Source organism: Oncorhynchus mykiss, chromosome 30 (assembly GCF_057628025.1).
Source record: "Oncorhynchus mykiss isolate SJ-2025 chromosome 30, ASM5762802v1, whole genome shotgun sequence".
NCBI lineage: Eukaryota > Metazoa > Chordata > Actinopteri > Salmoniformes > Salmonidae > Oncorhynchus > Oncorhynchus mykiss.
This window is the reverse complement of record NC_143051.1, coordinates 33,382,269-33,401,401: the sequence shown is the minus strand read 5'-3', so window position 1 is coordinate 33,401,401 and position 19,133 is coordinate 33,382,269. Positions and strand designations below refer to the sequence as shown.

At 42.5% G+C, this 19,133-nt stretch overlaps 2 protein-coding genes across 2 annotated transcripts; one reads left to right on the top strand and one right to left on the bottom strand.

Annotated features, from left to right (window-relative positions):
• Positions 1–328: 328 nt before the first annotated feature.
• On the bottom strand, positions 329–5,860 carry LOC110488363 (tubulin beta chain). Its single transcript, XM_021560590.3, has 4 exons — positions 5,602–5,860; positions 2,573–2,681; positions 2,122–2,232; positions 329–1,950 (listed from the first exon to the last, which is right to left on the bottom strand). The coding sequence occupies exons 1-4, from the start codon at positions 5,656–5,658 to the stop codon at positions 893–895; spliced, it is 1,335 nt and encodes a 444-aa protein (XP_021416265.1). The 5' UTR covers positions 5,659–5,860; the 3' UTR covers positions 329–892.
• Positions 5,861–7,020: 1,160 nt separating this feature from the next.
• Positions 7,021–16,547, top strand: LOC110488361 (flotillin-1). Its single transcript, XM_021560588.3, is given in 13 exon segments — positions 7,021–7,209; positions 7,849–7,911; positions 8,155–8,230; positions 8,368–8,458; positions 9,023–9,166; positions 13,201–13,320; positions 13,465–13,560; positions 14,835–14,987; positions 15,230–15,411; positions 15,673–15,718; positions 16,028–16,165; positions 16,386–16,457; positions 16,459–16,547. Coding segments are annotated over 12 exon segments (1,194 nt in total). The 5' UTR covers positions 7,021–7,209; positions 7,849–7,868; the 3' UTR covers positions 16,492–16,547.
• The last annotated feature ends 2,586 nt before the right edge of the window (positions 16,548–19,133 follow it).

The window sequence follows — 19,133 nt, the reverse complement described above, 5'->3', positions numbered from 1 at the left end:
GGCCCCATCACAGATCCAGGTTGAGGAATCCACATATTCTAATCTAGTGCTGGACAAGGTAGCAATATTTTTGGAAGAGCATTTGGGGTTGTCTGCTTTTTTCAAGTGCTTATTCATATTCACACTCTTCTATAATTATATTTGACTATTTTCTTTGCCCAACAGTTTATTGATTTATTATTTGTTTCTATTGACCTGATTTTCAAAATGTTGCAATGCAACGGTGTTACAGTAAGTGTTTCTTATAGATTCCTTGTGAGTGTATTTTTCCTTCATTATACCACACTAATATGAATATTTTCCTTCCAATAATAACAACAGAGAGAGGTTTTCTAAAAATGCCTTTTTATTTCTCCCCGGAGGCACCTTGCTTTTCACTTTCTCAAGGATCAAAACAATTATAATACTTTTTTTTTTTTTTTAAACATGCAAGAAGGTTGCAGTTTCAGTCCTTCATAGTGCAGTACAGATGTCGACAATACCTGACACTATAGCAGGGTTTGGACATATAGACGAACTGGCTTGACCTAAAATAACAATGGCTTCTCTTTGAAAATTAGTTCAATGTGTAAACATTTACTAAAATGTTCTGTACACACAAATTTGCTGATGTTCTTTCAGATAATCTTGTTTCAAAACCTTGCTATTGTCTAATGGAATTAAATTCCTAGACAACTCCATATTGTGTTCCAGGTCATTTTCTGATATGATCCTCCATTTATGGGTGTGCAATTGGGCTCCTCCTCTTCTCAGCTACGTATAGTATTCCTCCGATTTTCTTTTCGTACTTTTCTTGTTTTTCACTTTTTTTGTGGTATTTTGAATTTTTTTCAGACTTTTTGTAGGACTTTTCGTCATTCTTCCTCCTTGCTCGTGTTGCTTCACTCCGTCTTTAAGCATCTTCCTCAGCCTCCTCCTCAAACTCTCCCTCCTCCTCGGCGGTGGCGTCCTGGTACTGCTGGTACTCAGACACCAGGTCGTTCATGTTGCTCTCTGCCTCAGTGAACTCCATCTCGTCCATGCCCTCTCCGGTGTACCAATGGAGGAAGGCCTTGCGGCGGAACATGGCGGTGAACTGCTCAGAGATACGCTTGAACAGCTCCTGGATGGCCGTGCTGTTGCCGATGAAGGTGACGGCCATTTTGAGGCCTCTTGGAGGAATGTCGCAGACGGCGGTCTTGACGTTGTTGGGGATCCATTCAACGAAGTAGCTGCTGTTCTTGTTCTGGACGTTGAGCATCTGCTCGTCCACCTCCTTCATGGACATGCGGCCACGGAAGACAGCGGCGACAGTAAGGTAGCGACCGTGGCGCGGGTCACATGCGGCCATCATGTTCTTGGCGTCGAACACTTGCTGAGTGAGCTCAGGCACGGTGAGGGCACGGTACTGCTGGCTCCCCCTGCTGGTGAGGGGGGCAAAGCCGGGGATGAAGAAGTGGAGACGGGGGAAAGGCACCATGTTGACGGCCAGTTTACGGAGGTCGGCGTTGAGCTGACCGGGGAAACGCAGGCAAGTGGTGACTCCGCTCATGGTGGCCGACACCAGGTGGTTGAGGTCTCCGTAAGTCGGCGTGGTGAGTTTGAGGGTCCGGAAGCAGATGTCGTAGAGAGCCTCGTTGTCAATGCAGAAGGTCTCGTCTGTGTTCTCCACTAGCTGGTGGACTGACAGGGTGGCATTGTAGGGCTCCACCACAGTGTCTGACACTTTAGGGGAGGGCACCACGCTGAAGGTGTTCATGATGCGGTCGGGATACTCTTCACGGATCTTGCTGATGAGCAGGGTGCCCATGCCTGAGCCAGTGCCCCCACCCAGGGAGTGGGTGAGCTGGAAACCCTGGAGGCAGTCACAGCTCTCAGCCTCTTTCCTCACCACATCCAGGACTGAGTCCACCAGCTCTGCTCCCTCAGTGTAGTGGCCCTTTGCCCAGTTGTTTCCTGCACCGCTCTGACCTAGAAACATCAGAGGAAAGGAGGGACATAAAGACCTCAAACACCTGAAATGACAGGACTGTTTCATAATGACTTTTTCCCTTGTGTTTCATTATCCTATATGCCAACTAAACGTGATATGTCCCTTCAATGTCCAAGCAGTGCTAAACTCAAACCCCTCTAGTTCCTTACCAAACACAAAGTTGTCTGGTCTGAAGATCTGCCCGAACGGTCCGGATCTGACAGAGTCCATGGTGCCGGGCTCCAGGTCCACTAAGACCGCTCTGGGTACATACTTGCCACCTCCATGAGAGACAACGATAGAGAGACACACACCAGCTCAATACTGCAGGGAACAATGGGTTATTTGATGTCAAGGGGAGAGGAGCTCCTGTCTGTCCACCAGGGGGAGGACAAAATACATCACGTCCTGTACACCACCACTAGTCCACGAATTGTGTGACCCTATCCAGTATCTCCTGCCACATTGTGATGTTCACCCATTACGTTACATTAAGGATAGAATTTAAATGAATCTCAATTTCAATAGAATAAATGCATATATGTACATGTCTGTGTAAGCACCAAAGATGTTCTTCGGTTGAAAAGTTATTTGTAACTGTAGAGGGTAGAGATGTGCTACCTGAAGCCTCGTTGTAGTAGACACTGATCCTGTCCAGCTGCAGGTCACTGTCTCCATGGTAGGTGCCTGTGGGGTCAATGCCATGTTCATCGCTGATCACCTCCCAGAACTAAAAAGGTTGAGACATGTCAACCGAGAGGCTTGAATTGACACAGGCCAGCACTGCTAAAGTGCTGGTTGCGCTCAGTGGCTGAACTACCAACAGAATGTGGAGTGGTGTGAGGTCAAGTGGTTGGGAAGCTAGTGGTAGTACATTTGGTTATTGTTGTTACTATATTATTACATTAGAAATGTCATGAAAAAAATGACTATTGCTGTAAAGGTGAACAAGACCCTATACCATACAAGGTATCCTCTACAACACAAAACATACAAAACATCATGCAAGACACTCTATTATGTTAAGTTGAAACATATACCATATGGATATTCAATACACAACATAATTCCCAAACTATTCCAAATGTTATCCAGTTGGGTTGTCTATCCTGGCACAGATGTGTGCTCCTGACCTCCCAGCTACCACAGGTGGAGAAAAACACTCCCTGAGAATTCTCTCAGGGAGTATAGAGGCAAATCCAAGAAATAATTGCCTTCGCAGTCACAAGGCATTGAGCAGCACGTTCAAAATCGCATTTCTATAGCTGAATTGGTGCTTTTCAAGCTAGGCTACAGATTCCCCCCCCCCCCCCCCTTGTGCAACGTACAGTGCAAGGACAGTTGTGGTGTGCTCGGTGTATTCGTTAGTTCAGCTTCGCAGTCACACTGCAAAGCTATGGTGTGTGTGCGGTATTGCGAAGTCTGAGAAGTGTGTGTAGATGCATGAGTGTGGATGTGATGCCTGCACACATCCATGCGTGCATGGTCGTGTCACTACTACTGATGTCACTTTTCTGACCTGGGAGGGCTGCAGCAACAACAAGGGAGTAATGTGGAGAAACATCTAGTCTTGGAGTGGAAGACCAGCTCAAGAGATGGGCGTAAAGAGCTGCTTCAAACAACTCTATACTTACGTTAGAATATCTACCGTCCATGAAGACGTGTTATAAACGGCTGAACAAGAGAGAGAGGGAGAGAAGCAATACTCTGTAGGCTACCACGTGAGCGGGCAAAGTGGAACCATCCCAGAGGAATTAGCCCACTGGGACAGATTGATGCGAACTCAACTGACCCTAATCTGAAATAGAGAGAGCGAGAACCTAGTTCTATATGAAACACCTCTTTGAGATTTCACCCCACTTTACCATCTATTCTTGACCCTCTGATTATCAAGAAATATTAGTGAAATGGCCCATTCTTGTTCACCGTGCTGTCTGGTAATACACATTCGCATTTAACACATCAACAAGTTAGGGCTACCAAGTCAGCCTATTGACACACTCTGTTTCCCATCAGAATTCCATTCACCACAAAGGGTAGGTCTGAATAGACTTATGTAGCTATTTGCTATAGACAGCATATTTAAAGAGAGTTAATGAGGCCTTGTGGATATTACATTATGTTGATGACGTTTCACTGGCCCACTGGACATGGCTGGTGTTGCCAAATGGTGTTGTGTAAAATAACTAAAGTTGTGGATAAAAACATATAGGCTACACTTAAGTGTGTACTCGACTCCTTATCACAAGCATGAGTCATTTAAACGATGTCATGTGCTCTCATAGTCCACAGCCTGCTCATATCCCTCCCCAGAAGTCCCCTTCACAGTTGTTGGCGTTATATATTTATTATTTAACTAGGCAAGTCAGTTACAAAAAAAAATCTTATTTACAAAAAAAAAAATATTATTTACAATCACGGCCTACCTCGACCAAACCTGAACGACGCTGGACCAATTGTGCACCGCCCTATGGAACTTACAATCACAGCCGGATGTAATACAGCCTGGATTCGAACTAGTGACTGTAGTGACGCCTCTTGCACTGAGATGTTGTGCCTTAGACCGCTGCGCCACTCGGGAGCCCGATCATTAATCTCTCCCTTGCCTGCTTCAGCAACTTTCCCCTTTTTCCCCCTTAAATTAAAGGACGTTGATTCAGCCCCAATAAGACAGCTGTAGTGTCCCAGCTATTCTCTTTAAATCACCATCACGTTAATAATGGTTTATTTTACTGGTCTATTATGTGTAGTCAGCCAAGATGCGACGTGTCAATGCGCAACAGGGCATGCGTTTTTGTTGTAAAAAGCCCATTACTCTTTTACAAGTTATGTTTAAAGTTTGACTCGTGCCACTGCCTAAAGATGACTCAATAGTATTATAGGAGGCTATCTAGAGACATAGCCTAATTAACTAAATGTGTAATGCAAGGGAATACATATAGTCTACTGAGACTAAAAGTATAGGAAATGTAAACTTGTGTAAACTCTTTGCGCGTCAACATCTGTAAACCGCGGGGGGTGAACTAGCCTTTGTGAAGCTATAGTTTTTCTACCGTGTCATAACTTTAGAACTAAGTGTCTTGTGTATAAATGTCTAGTTGTTTTTTCATCTGTGTTTTAAAGTCTTCATTTTAGACATCTCTTTTTCGTAGTCTATTGAAGAAAAGGCTATTCCAGACACGAAACAATGAGCGTGGCAGAAAAAGCAGACAGACGCCCAGCGAAATCACGTCTCAATAGCCCCGGGGATATCTTACCATAATAAAATAACTGTCTGCGTTTTTCCAGTTGTGCTTTCTTCTAAGACTAGTTTACATTGGCAAAAGATAAATGTATTTCCCATAAAGAACAAAAACGACGTAAAAGCTTTACAAGTGGACTGAAAAACAGACAACAAAAGGCATATTCATTCCGGCACTCTTCATCCATTGGGAACTTTAAATGGCCTCATGTTAGAAAAAAGAGACCATAACGGAATATACTGCATTGAATGTTCAACATTTAGGCTAAGTGGATTTTTAAAAACTTAAAATACCCATAGCCTAGAATACAACTTTTTGAGAAGCAACAAATAGTTTTTACAATGCATTATTTATTAATTCCCAAATGTAAGCCTAGACATTGTTCGTTTAAGTTTTTAAGATTCTTACCTTGGCCCCAATCTGGTTACCGCACTGCCCGGCCTGAATGTGTACAATTTCCCTCATTCTGTAAGCGTGTAGTAATAGAAAATACAAGAGAATAAATTGAAGTGCTGTTATGTCGACGCTGTTGACACACTCACTACTGTGAAATATGTGGATGCCACCTTTGAGTAAGGCGGGACAACAAATGTAAAAGTCTGGACAGTGGCCAACCCGAAGTTTGCGCTAATGATTGGACAAGGACTTCGGAAACCCAATCTTGATTGGCTGAGGAAAGAAAATCAACGGGGTTTCTCTACCGTAAAGAAAGGGGCCGGAAGTAGAGAGGGAGTGCCGCGTCCCGTCCTGTTACTGCCCTGTTTTAGCTGGCAGGACATGGAGTCAGCGCACTCGCTATCAAATATGTTCTAATCTAGATGATCATGAACTGTATGACTTGCCTCGAATCCTGTAAGACTCATATAAAATAGTCTATTAATGCAAAAAGGTATTGTTGGAAAATAATCCCCCCCCCCCGATTAGATGTGAAAATAGTTCCTAGAATAAATCAATAAAACAGTGATATTATGTACAGCAATTGATTCCCTTAAATCAGATCAGCCAAGACAAATGACGTACATATTGATAACCTTACTACAATAAGTCCAAAATGATGTTCATCATCCTACATTTTGAGTTGAAAACAGATATAATGATCATGCAGAATACTATCTTCTGCTGTTTGGTTATAACATCCAATGGCCAAATATATATATATATATGTAACCATGCTACGTGCTGTGCTGATTACCCCGGTCACTGCGTCTGAGGCCTTAATAAGACAAATATTCAACGGGGTGGTTGTATGAAGCAACACATTTAAGCTCCACACCAATCAAATGTATATATAAAGCCTTTTTTTTTTTTACATAAGCAGATGTCACAAAGGGCTTATACAGAAACCACGCCTAAAACCCCAAACAGCAAGCAATGCAGATGTAGAAACGCGGTGGCTAGAAAAAAAACTCCCTAGAAAGGCAGGAACCTAGGAGGAAACCTAGAGAGGAACCAGGCTCAGAGGTGTTGTCAGTCCTCTTCTGGCTGTGGCGGTGAAGATTATAAGAGTACATGGTCCTTAAGGCCAGATCGCTCTTCAAGATGTTAAAATGTTCATAGACGACCAGCAGGGTCAAATAATAATAATAATAATGGTTATAGAGGGTGCAACAGGTCAGCACCCCAGGAGTAAATGTCAGTTGGCTTTTCATAGCAGAGGGGCGGGGTCACATCAAATAAACAACAAATAAAAAAGTGCAACTAAAGAGCAGAAATGCAATACTTTTGTTGATCTAGCTAAGTAATTCGATATTGTATCCTAAATACTGAAGTATTTCACACTGATCACTGAATGAAATTAAATTCACCACCGCAACACCAGATGGCGACAGCACATTTTGTAATGGGCGTGAGACGATGGATAGACTCTTTTGACGGGAAGGGCTATAACGGGACAAACGCTTCATATATACATACAGTCATTGGACAGACGATAGCAAGAATAACGCTTCTGTATTTTGAGAGCAAAAACAATTATCTATACATTTGCATTCTGCATTAGTTCATTCTGTCAAATTGGTAAGTGATTGGACATACTTCGCCTAATCATTCGATTGATTTGAAGCATCTCGGATTGCAATGAATGTAAACAGCAGTGGGGTCTGGCAAAAAGGATAGTGGAATTGGACACATTTGTATCATTTGGTAACGAGTTGCTACACCCTTGCATGTTTTATTTATATCATATTTGCATGTGTGTTGATACATTTGTTGATACATATATTAGCTTGTCTTTCTATGCTCTTTATCAGCAAAATGTCCCGAGTGATGATGCGCAACATTTACGCAAATTAAATTAGCAGTCAGTGTTGTCTCGAGAACTTTCTCAAGGCTCCTCTTGGATTTTCATGGAGAAGATCACAATAGTTCTAATACTGACTACCAGCTCAAATTCGGATTAAATCTGAATTGAAATATAGAAAACGTTTAGTCACATTTGTTACTTACAGTAGCTATATGAAATTATTATTAGGCCTACTGTATAGATTTCAGTCAAAGCTGTCAAGTATGACTGATGAATGAAGCTATAAAAGCTTGAGCAATATGCCAATGTACGACTCTTAAGTAGACCACTGTCTGGCCCATTGCCAAGCATTGAAGCTTTGTATATGAAATAGTTTAATTACATTTTGTGTGTGTATTTTTTTGTATTTCTAGAATCTGAGGGAGAAAAAAACATGTTCTACACATGTGGTCCAAATGAGGCTATGGTGGTGTCAGGTCCATTCTCTAATCAATACAATTCTATTCTCCATTTATAAACATATTACATTAAAGAGCTCTAAGATGGTAGTAATACTCGCATGCGTATCTCACCATCCTCTCGCTCTCTCGCTCTCCTTCTCTTGCTCTTTCGCTCTCTCGCTCTCTCTCGCTCTCCCTCTCTCTCTCGCTCTCTTGCTCTCCCTCTCTCGCTCTCTCTCTCTCGCTCTCCCTCTCTCGCTCTCGCTCTCTGTTTCTCAGGGCTCTGCCGTTCTCCTCCAGTAATGATTTCTGGAGGCAGAGTGTTTGTGCTTCCCTGTGTTCAGAAGATCCAGAGGTGTGGTCTCTTTTCCTGTTCACGTCTGCAAACACATATATTGGCCGTGCGTTGCCATTTGCCATTGTTTTGGGATATCATACTACAGCATTGTGGAATGACTATCTCTCTCTCTCATTTCCCCTCCTCTCTCCCAGGATCTCCCTGAACACTCTGACGCTGAACGTGAAGAGTGATAAAGTCTACACCCGGCATGGGGTTCCCATCTCGGTCACTGGTATTGCCCAGGTTTGTCTCTCCATCTTTCTCTGTCTCCATTTCTTCCTGAGCCAATGTAACGGCACTATTCTGTTACATCACCTTTAAGCCTTGTGTCAACGACCGCAGCAGAGCTGTGCTCAAAAGTTTACCTCCACAGTCAGGTGGGCAATAATGGCCCCAGTTTTGAACACAAACGTAAAGGCTCTCTTTAAGTAAGTAGGTATCAAGTAGCTAATTAAAACACGCCAACTGTTTTGCTTATATCATTCATTTATACACAGGTCTTAAATGATTAAATACCTCACTCGCTTGTGCTTTGGACAGAACTGAGTAACCTTGCCTGTTGGGAGTGTTAGTACTACTACTACTGCTGTGTAGTCGGGTAGTATACAGCAGATGCTTCTGTTTGTTTAGCAATGTGCACACCTGAGTCATGCTCATTAATCACCAACAACAGACTAAAACAGGGAAACAGGGAGGGACTACCTGAACTTGCTCATAAAATGCACATTTTCTGTTTCAAAACATTTCAAAATGTTTTCGGTTGCGTGCCCTAATGAACTATTAACCTGTGTGCTCTCCTCCCTCCAGATGAAGATCCAGGGGCAGAACAAGCAGATGCTGGCCGCAGCCTGTCAGATGTTCATGGGGAAGTCGGAGGGCGAGATCGCCCAAATCGCCCTGGAGACGCTGGAGGGTCACCAGAGGGCCATTATTGCCCACCTGACTGTGGAGGTAAACTTGACCTTTTTAGCACAGCCGTGCTGCGGTCGTTGGTCCAAGGCGAAGTCGAGTACCTGCCGAGTACCCAATCACAATGCTTGTTTTGACCAACCTGTTGTAGAACATCTGTTTTGCAAGATGTCACAAACAGATCTGGGATCAGGCTACATTATAGCAGCTCACCCATTTTAGTGCAATATAGAAACATTTTGGCACCATTTGCCTTCTTCACGGTTGCATGAGGTTAACTGGATAGCACTCTTACTGGCCACATCTGCAGTTACAGATAAACAAACAGCACATTATAGCATATCACTGATTTCAATGCTTTAAAGCCATGACCAAACCCAAGAGCTATGGCTAGAGATACACTCCCCTACCCATTTATTTGGACAGGGAAGCTAAAACTTTTAATTTGGCCCCATACTCCAGCATTTTGGATTTGAGATCAATTGTTTAATATGAGGCGACTGTACATAATGTCACCTTTTATTAGAGGGTATTTCTTTATGTACACCACCGTTCAAAAGTTTGGGGTCACTTAGAAATGTCCTTGTTTTTGAAAGAAAAGCAAATTTTTTGTCCGTTAAAATAACATCAAATTGTTCAGAAATACAGTGGAGACATTGTTAATGTTGTAAATTACTATTGTAGCTGGAAAAGGCTGATTTCTAATGGAATATCTACATAGACGTACAGAGGCCCACCCACAAAACACCAGTCTCAACGTCAACAGTGAAGAAGCGACTCCGGGATGCTGGCCTTCTACGCAGAGTTCCTCTGTCCAGTGTCTGTGTTCTTTTGCCCATCTTAATCTTTTCTTTTTATTGGCCAGTCTGAGATATGGCTTTTTCTTTGCAACTCTGCCTCGAAGGCCAGCATCCCGGAGTCGCCTCTTCACTGTTGACATTTAGACTGGTGTTTTACGTGTACTATTTATTGAAGCTGCCAGTTGAGGACTTGTGAGGCGTCTGTTTCTCAAACTAGACACTCTAATGTACTTGTCCTCTTGCTCAGTTGTGCACCGGGGCCTCCTACTCCTCTTTCTATTCTGGTTAGGGCCAGTTTGCGCTGTTCTGTGAAGGGAGTAGTACACAGCATGTATGAGATCTTCAGTTTCTTGACAATTTCTCGCATAGAACAGCCTTCATTTCTCAGAACAAGAATAGACTGATGAGTTTCAGAATAAAGTTCTTTGTTTCTAGCCATTTTGATCCTGTAATCGAACACACAAATGCTGATGCTCCAGATACTCAACTAGTCTAAAGAAGGCCAATTCTATTGCTTCTTTAATCAGAACAACAGTATGCAGTTGTACTAACATAATTGCAAATGGGTTTTCTAATGATCAATTAGCCTTTTAAAATGATAAACTTGGATTAGCTAACACAACGTGCCATTGGAACACAGGAGTGATGTTTGATGATAAAGGGCCTCTGTACACCTATGTAGATATTCCATAAGAAATAATCCGTTTCCAGCTACAATAGTAATTTACAACATTAACAATGTCTACACTGTATTTCTGATCAATTTGATGTTATTTTAATGGACAAAAAATGTGATTTTCTTTAAAAAATAAGGACATTTCTAAGTGACCCCAAACTTTTGAACGGTAGTATATGTACCATACGCAAAACAGCACATTGCATACTAGAAATGGCTTGTGACATACCATAACAAACAGACCATAACAAACAGACCAAAACAAACAGACCATAAACAGACCATAACAAACATATCATAACAAACAGACCGTAACAAACAGACCATAACAAACATATCATAACAAACAGACCATAACAAACAGACCATAAACAGACCATAACAAACATATCATAACAAACAGACCGTAACAAACAGATCATAACAAACAGACCGTAACAAACAGACCATAACAAACATATCATAACAAACAGACCATAACAAACAGACCATAAACAGACCATAACAAACATATCATAACAAACAGACCGTAACAAACAGATCATAACAAACAGACCGTAACAAACAGACCATAACAAACATATCATAACAAACAGACCATAACAAACAGACCAAAACAAACAGACCATAAACAGACCATAACAAACATATCATAACAAACAGACCGTAACAAACAGACCATAACAAACAGACCATAAACAGACCATAACAAACATACCATAACAAACAGACCATAACAAACAGACCATAAACAGACCATAACAAACAGACCATAACAAACAAACCATAACAAACAACAAATCAAACCATATTATATATTTACAGTCGAGCCATAGTCATATGAAAATCTATTTCTGGCTATGTGTTCAACTACATAGTAGCATGATGGAGAGGGAGCACTGCATCTTTTCATTGTCAAAAGAAAGTACAGTGCCTTGCGAAAGTATTCGGCCCCCTTGAACTTTGCGACCTTTTGCCACATATCAGGCTTCAAACATAAAGATATAAAACTGTATTTGTTTGTGAAGAATCAACAACAAGTGGGACACAATCATGAAGTAGAACGACATTTATTGGATATTTCAAACTTTTTGAACAAATCAAAAACTGAAAAATTGGGCGTGCAAAATTATTCAGCCCCTTTACTTTCAGTGCAGCAAACTCTCTCCAGAAGTTCAGTGAGGATCTCTGAATGATCCAATGTTGACCTAAATGACTAATGATGATAAATACAATCCACCTGTGTGTAATCAAGTCTCCGTATAAATGCACCTGCACTGTGATAGTCTCAGAGGTCCGTTAAAAGCGCAGAGAGCATCATGAAGAACAAGGAACACACCAGGCAGGTCCGAGATACTGTTGTGAAGAAGTTTAAAGCCGGATTTGGATACAAAAAGATTTCCCAAGCTTTAAACATCCCAAGGAGCACTGTGCAAGCGATAATATTGAAATGGAAGGAGTATCAGACCACTGCAAATCTACCAAGACCTGGCCGTCCCTCTAAACTTTCAGCTCATACAAGGAGAAGACTGATCAGAGATGCAGCCAAGAGGCCCATGATCACTCTGGATGAACTGCAGAGATCTACAGCTGAGGTGGGAGACTCTGTCCATAGGACAACAATCAGTCGTATATTGCACAAATCTGGCCTTTATGGAAGAGTGGCAAGAAGAAAGCCATTTCTTAAAGATATCCATAAAAAGTGTCATTTAAAGTTTGCCACAAGCCACCTGGGAGACACACCAAACATGTGGAAGAAGGTGCTCTGGTCAGATGAAACCAAAATTGAACTTTTTGGCAACAATGCAAGACGTTATGTTTGGCGTAAAAGCAACACAGCTCATCACCCTGAACACACCATCCCCACTGTCAAACATGGTGGTGGCAGCATCATGGTTTGGGCCTGCTTTTCTTCAGCAGGGACAGGGAAGATGGTTAAAATTGATGGGAAGATGGATGGAGCCAAATACAGGACCATTCTGGAAGAAAACCTGATGGAGTCTGCAAAAGACCTGAGACTGGGACGGAGATTTGTCTTCCAACAAGACAATGATCCAAAACATAAAGCAAAATCTACAATGGAATGGTTCAAAAATAAACATATCCAGGTGTTAGAATGGCCAAGTCAAAGTCCAGACCTGAATCCAATCGAGAATCTGTGGAAAGAACTGAAAACTGCTGTTCACAAATGCTCTCCATCCAACCTTACTGAGCTCGAGCTGTTTTGCAAGGAGGAATGGATAAAAAAATTCAGTCTCTCGATGTGCAAAACTGATAGAGACATACCCCAAGCGACTTACAGCTGTAATCGCAGCAAAAGGTGGCGCTACAAAGTATTAACTTAAGGGGGCTGAATAATTTTGCACGCCCAATTTTTCAGTTTTTGATTTGTTAAAAAAGTTTGAAATATCCAATAAATGTTGTTCCACTTCATGATTGTGTCCCACTTGTTGTTGATTCTTCACAAAAAAATACAGTTTTATATCTTTATGTTTGAAGCCTGAAATGTGGCAAAAGGTCGCAAAGTTCAAGGGGGCCGAATACTTTCGCAAGGCACTGTATATCAACATAGGCCCTAACTCTGTTATTTCCCCCATCAGGAGATCTATAGGGACCGCAAGAAGTTCTCGGAGGAGGTGTTCAAGGTGGCCTCGTCTGACCTGGTCAACATGGGCATCAGCGTGGTCAGCTACACGCTCAAAGACGTTCACGATGACCAGGTGTGCTTTCTCTCTCTACTTTCAATGGAGACTCCATTTTTCCGCAGATGCTCCAATAAAAGGTAAATAATGGACACTAGATGGATGCCAGGTAAATAATCGACCCTAAACTAAAAGCATGCTGTCTTCCTCTCTGTGGTTCAGGACTACCTCCACTCCCTGGGGAAGTCCAGGACCGCCCAGGTGCAGAAAGACGCCCGCATCGGAGAGGCCCAGTTCAAGAGGGATGCTGTGATCAGGGTGAGCCACCTCTCCCTTATCTCTAGTCTCTCATTCTTTCTACCTTCTCTCCCTCAACCCGTTATCCTTTACCTTGCTCTTGTTTATTTCGGAATTCACCATCATATTTTCTTTTGCTTGGTTTTCCTTAACCATTCTTACTTGATTTTTTTTTTGGGGGGGGGGGGGGGTAGACCAACTTGAATATTGCAGATAGATTGTAGTTTCCATCAATGTAATCAATGTAATTGTCTGCATCATTTACAATCCCCCGTACATATATATATAGAAATATATATATATATATATATATACATGCTGCCAAACATACTCTCGTAAAACTGACTATCCTACCGATCCTTGACTTCGGCGATGTCATTTACAAAATAGCCTCCAACACTCTACTCAGCAAATTGGATGCAGTCTATCACAGTGCCATCTGTTTTGTCACCAAAGCCCCATATACTACCCACCACTGCGACCTGTATGCTCTCGTTGGCTGGCCCTCGCTTCATATTCGTCGCCAAACCCACTGGCTCCAGGTCATCTATAAGTCTTTGCTAGGTAAAGCCCCGACTTATCTCAGCACACTGGTCACCATAGCAGAACCCACTCATAGCACGCACTCCAGCAGGTATATTTCACTGGTCACACCCAAAGCCAATTCCTACCTTGGCCGCCTTTCCTTCCAGTTCTCTGCTGCCAATGACTGGAAGAACTGCAAAAATCAATGAAGCTGGAGACTCATACCTCCCTCACTAGCTTTAAGCACCAGCTGTCAGAGCAGCTCTCACAGATCACTGCACCTTTACATAGCCAATCTGTAAACAGCCCATCCAACTACCTCATCCCCATACGGTTATTTATTTGATTTATTTTGCTCCTTTGCACCCCAGTATCTCTACTTGCACACTCATCTTCTGCACATATATCACTCCAGTGTTTAATTGATAAATTGTAATTATTTTACCACTATAGCCTATTTATTGCCTTTACCTCCCTTATCCTACCTCATTTGCACACACTGTATATAGACTTTTTCTATTGTATTATTGACTGTATGTTTGTTTATCCCATGTGTAATTCTGTGTTGTTGTATGTGTCGCACTGCTTTGCTTTATCTTGGCCAGGTCGCAGTTGTAAATGAGAACTTGTTCTCAACTAGCCTACCTGGTTAAATAAAGGTGAAATAAATAGATACATTACTTTTCTCTTTCCTGGTACTCCATCTCAACCTTTCCTTGTCCAAACTCCTCTTGTTTCTTTTGCCCCTCTCTCTGTGTCTCTCGCTGTAGGAGGCCCATGCCATGCAGGAGAAGATCTCAGCCCAGTATGTAAATGAGATCCAGATGGCCAAGGCTCAGAGGGACTATGAGCTGAAGAAAGCATCCTATGACATCGAAGTCAATACCAAGAAGGCGGAGTCCGAGATGGCCTACCAGCTACAGGTATGTCCATGATATTATGCTAAGACACGGATGTATTGTACTGCACACCCAATCTCGTTATTTGTTTGTTCTCAAAATGGAAAGCAGCTCACCAAACCAATTGAAACAAAACAACACAAAAGTAAAACACGGAATACGCAACAACAACAAAAACCACATAGAGGTCAAACATAACCTCTTAAAAATGGTCACAAAGAGCGCCACTGAGATCTTGGTCTTACCGTTTGAACCCTCCCTGTCAGGTGGCCAAGACCAAGCAGCGCATCGAGGAGGAGAAGATGCAGGTGAAGGTGGTGGAGCGCTCTCAGCAGATCATGCTCCAGGAGCAAGAGATCACCCGCAGGGAGAAGGAGCTGGAGGCCAAGGTCAAGAAGCCCGCTGAGGCTGAGAGATACCGCCTGGAGAAGCTGGCCGAGGCCCAGCGGTGAGTAACGGCCACAGGGTCTCCAAAAGACCTTTCACAAATTATATATTTTAGTTTGTGAAAGATGTATTGCATAGACAATGAAAATATACTAGATAATTAATGCGTTCTATGGAGTATGAGACAGACAAAAAAAAACACATATACAAACTATACTGATACTATATACTATACTATACTGAATATGTACTATATCCGTAATGTATACCTCACTGGCCAACCAAGGTGTATGAGATCAAATAAATGTTTCTCTTCCCACAGTGCACAGCTCATCATGGAGGCAGAGGCTGAAGCAGAGTCCATTAGGGTGAGTGAGCATCACATTGTTCGAGATAGATTCTGAAAACGACATTGTTAGTATAGGACTGTTACTGTTTCAAGCTTGTTTTACCCCTAAAAGCAGCTCATTCTTGTGTCTGTGACTCGTATAAGCAGAGAGAACTTTAATGGTAATAGGAGAAGTCCACGTTCACCACACTCAAGCCATTTTGCTTGCTCAAATCAATACTACTAAATATTGCAGTCAACTTAAGATAAGTTACACCCAAGGAGGCTGGAACAACATAGTTTGATCGTCATAACAAAATGTTCTTCTCTCTTTCTCTCTCTCTCTCAGATTAAGGGAGATGCGGAGGCCTTTGCTGTGGAGGCGAAGGGGAGAGCCGAGGCGGAGCAGATGGCCAAGAAGGCCGAAGCCTTCCAGCAGTACAAGGAGGGAGCCATGGTGGACATGCTGCTGGAGCAACTACCACTAGTGAGAAACAAACCTTTGAAGAGACAGAGCTCAAATACACATATGAGATGTGGACGTTTAACGATCGCGTAAAATCCTGCATGGAATCGAAGATTTGCATGAAAAAGTCATAACACTGATAGAAAGTTAGTTCGTGCACATAGTTGTAGAGCCCAAAATCCGATCACCGGGCATAGAAACTGGACGGACACCTCTCGTATGTGCCTCTGTCCTCCTCTAGATGGCGGAAGAGATCAGCAGGCCTCTGGCGCAGGCTCAGAAGATCACCATGATATCCAGCGGCGGCGGCGAGGTGGGCGCGGCCCAGCTCACAGGGGAGGTGCTAGACATCATGACCCGCCTACCAGCGGCGGTGGAGAAACTGACCGGAATCAACATCTCGCAGGTGAGACGGCCTAACCAACGATGTGCGTGATGTATTATATTACAAGATGACTTCTATTTGTCTGCGTAACAACATTCTCAGTCGGTCTCCAATTAATTATACCAGTTGTTACCCCCCAAAATGATAATAATAATGTTTTATTGTCACATACACCGGAGAGGTGCAGAGAAATGTGTTGTTTTACAAGGTCAGTCATGGTAGCACAGCGCCCTCGGAGCAAATTAGGGTTAAGTGGCTAACTCAAGGATATATCAACAGATCGGGTATTCAAACTAGCGACCTTTCAGCTACTAGCCCAACGCTCTAGAGTTATATTTCACAGGACAGGATATATGAATAACTTGCCAGATAACTGTGACAAACACGCATGTACATGTATAACTCTTCATTTGACGGTTTATGAAGAATGCTAAAGGTTAGTATGTGTCATCGTAAGTACCATGTACAAGATAGCATAGCATGCCGACTGCAGGTTAGTAATGTTTGTATTGTTGGTAAACCTAGTTGGCTAGCTCCTACTTTGTGAGTCCTTACTCCTTCATTTTCTCTCTCTCTCCAAATCCCCCCCCCCAACCCCACCCTCTCGCTCTCTGTCTCTCCATCTCCCTCTCTCTCAACCTGTCCCTGCATCCTCTAGGTGGCGACTCGTATGGGCTGAGGAGAGGCTCCGGGTGCTCAGGTAGACCTATCATCATACCCCTGCCTGGCTGTAGTGTCTGCGTATGTGTCTACTGTCACAGCCTTACCTTCTCTCCTCAAGTACGTTATGCCAACGACATATCTGTTTCTATGGTCAACCCTTTCTATCGATCCCCTCTTCTTTCCATGTGTCTTAGTGCCCCTTTTCTCTGCCTGTCTCACCTTTCACCTCTAACCCGTTTTCTATTTGGCCCTGGATTCCTCCTCCTAACTGCCTGTGTCCACTGCCTTGCTGCCAAGCCCTAAGTGCATCTTAACTGGCGAGTTCAATGCAAGCGCGCAATCAACTCGTCCATCCAGTATTTTCATTCTCAGCGCTCGGTCTTACTCATCAGAAGAAAAGGGGACCTGACCAAATCCATGTTTCAGTCTTTCATTGTTTTTAATGTTACTGGTTGTCGTTTTAGTCTGACAAAATGTAATTGGTTAAGAGAAAATGTCATGGCTCTGTGGGCACTAAGTTTGAGTAACAATGAACAATGAATGTAAAAAATATTCACCATTCAAAGTATCCAATATTCTAATCTATACCTGCAAAGGCTCTTGGGAGAAGTAGTCTGAATAGGCCAGTCAACTTGTTTCTCAATATATTATTATTTTCTATGGATTTCTATCTGTGAAATGTGTGCTTTCCCATTGATGTGTGTCTACAGTCACTGTTACGACATGTAACGTGCGTGTTTTTGATGTTGTTTTCGTTGTACTTTCTCACACTGAATTATCCTATTTAATCAATATTCGTCAGAAAGGACCTTCTAGTCAAGCAGATTATGTAGCAGTTCTCACAAATGTGACTTGCATTACTTTTGTCCAGAGTGCTAGGGGACTGGTTTACTGCTCTGTTATAGCTGTCAAAATGTAATATGACGTTATAATCTTGGAATTATTGCACTTCTGCCTAACGCTACGTACTGTAATGTCAAGCTGTACTATTTATGTTAATTGAGATGTACTGTTAGCATTGAAGCTACATTATTCTTAAGGTGGTCCTCAGATCAACGGAAATAGTAGCTGTGATAATGAATAATAAAGGGAGCGATTTTCAGTTAGAAAAATGTTGATTGTCGTCAGAAGTAGAAAGAGAGGAGGTGTCATGTAAAAAGAAGAAATTCGGAAAGCATGTACTCTCTTTTTGGGAACCTTTTGAAGCCCAAACTAAAGCTAGCTGTGTCGTATTGTACTACTAATAGAAATAACTACTAATGGACATAACAGCATGATATACAAGCATTGAGTACATGGCACATACAGAATATACATCCATTGTTGCCCTCAGAACAGCCTAATTTCATTGGGGCATCAACTCCACAAGTTGTTGAAAGTGTTCCACAGGGATGCTGGCCCATGTTGACTCCAATGTTTACCACAGTTGTGTCAAGTTGGCTGGTGGACCATTCTTGATACACACGGGAAACTGTTGAGTGTGAAAAACCCAGCAGCGTTGCAGTTCTTGACACAAACCAGTGCACCTGGCACCTACCACCATACCTCGTTCAAATGCACTTACATTTTTTGTCTTGCCCATTCACCCTCTGAATGGCACACATACACAATCCATGTCTCAATTGTCTCAAGGCTTAAAAATCCTTCTTTAACATGTCTCCTCCCCTTCATCTACACTGATTGAAGTGGATTTAACAAGTGACATCAATAAGGGATCATAGCTTTCACCTGGATTCACCTGGTCAGTCTATGTCATGGAAAGAGCAGGTGTTCCTAATGTTTTGTATACTCACTGTATTTCATGACACTGCATTTCACCAGAGGAAAGGCAAGTGGTCATTCCTCATCCCCGTATGCATTGGCTGGTGCAATCAAGTTTCACCTCTGGGGGATTAATAAAGTACTATCTTATCTTATCGTCCAATCAATGTCTCAGATCAG

Bases quoted from the DNA above. Each gene is read 5' to 3' on its own strand.
- LOC110488363 (XM_021560590.3), bottom strand. From the start codon at position 5,658: ATGAGGGAAATTGTACACATTCAGGCCGGGCAGTGCGGTAACCAGATT. The intron at 2,682-5,601 runs GTAAGAATCTTA...CAACCTTTTTAG, and splicing joins GTAACCAGATTGGGGCCAAG to TTCTGGGAGGTGATCAGCGA. The intron at 2,233-2,572 runs GTAGCACATCTC...TCTCTCATGGAG, and splicing joins CTACTACAACGAGGCTTCAG to GTGGCAAGTATGTACCCAGA.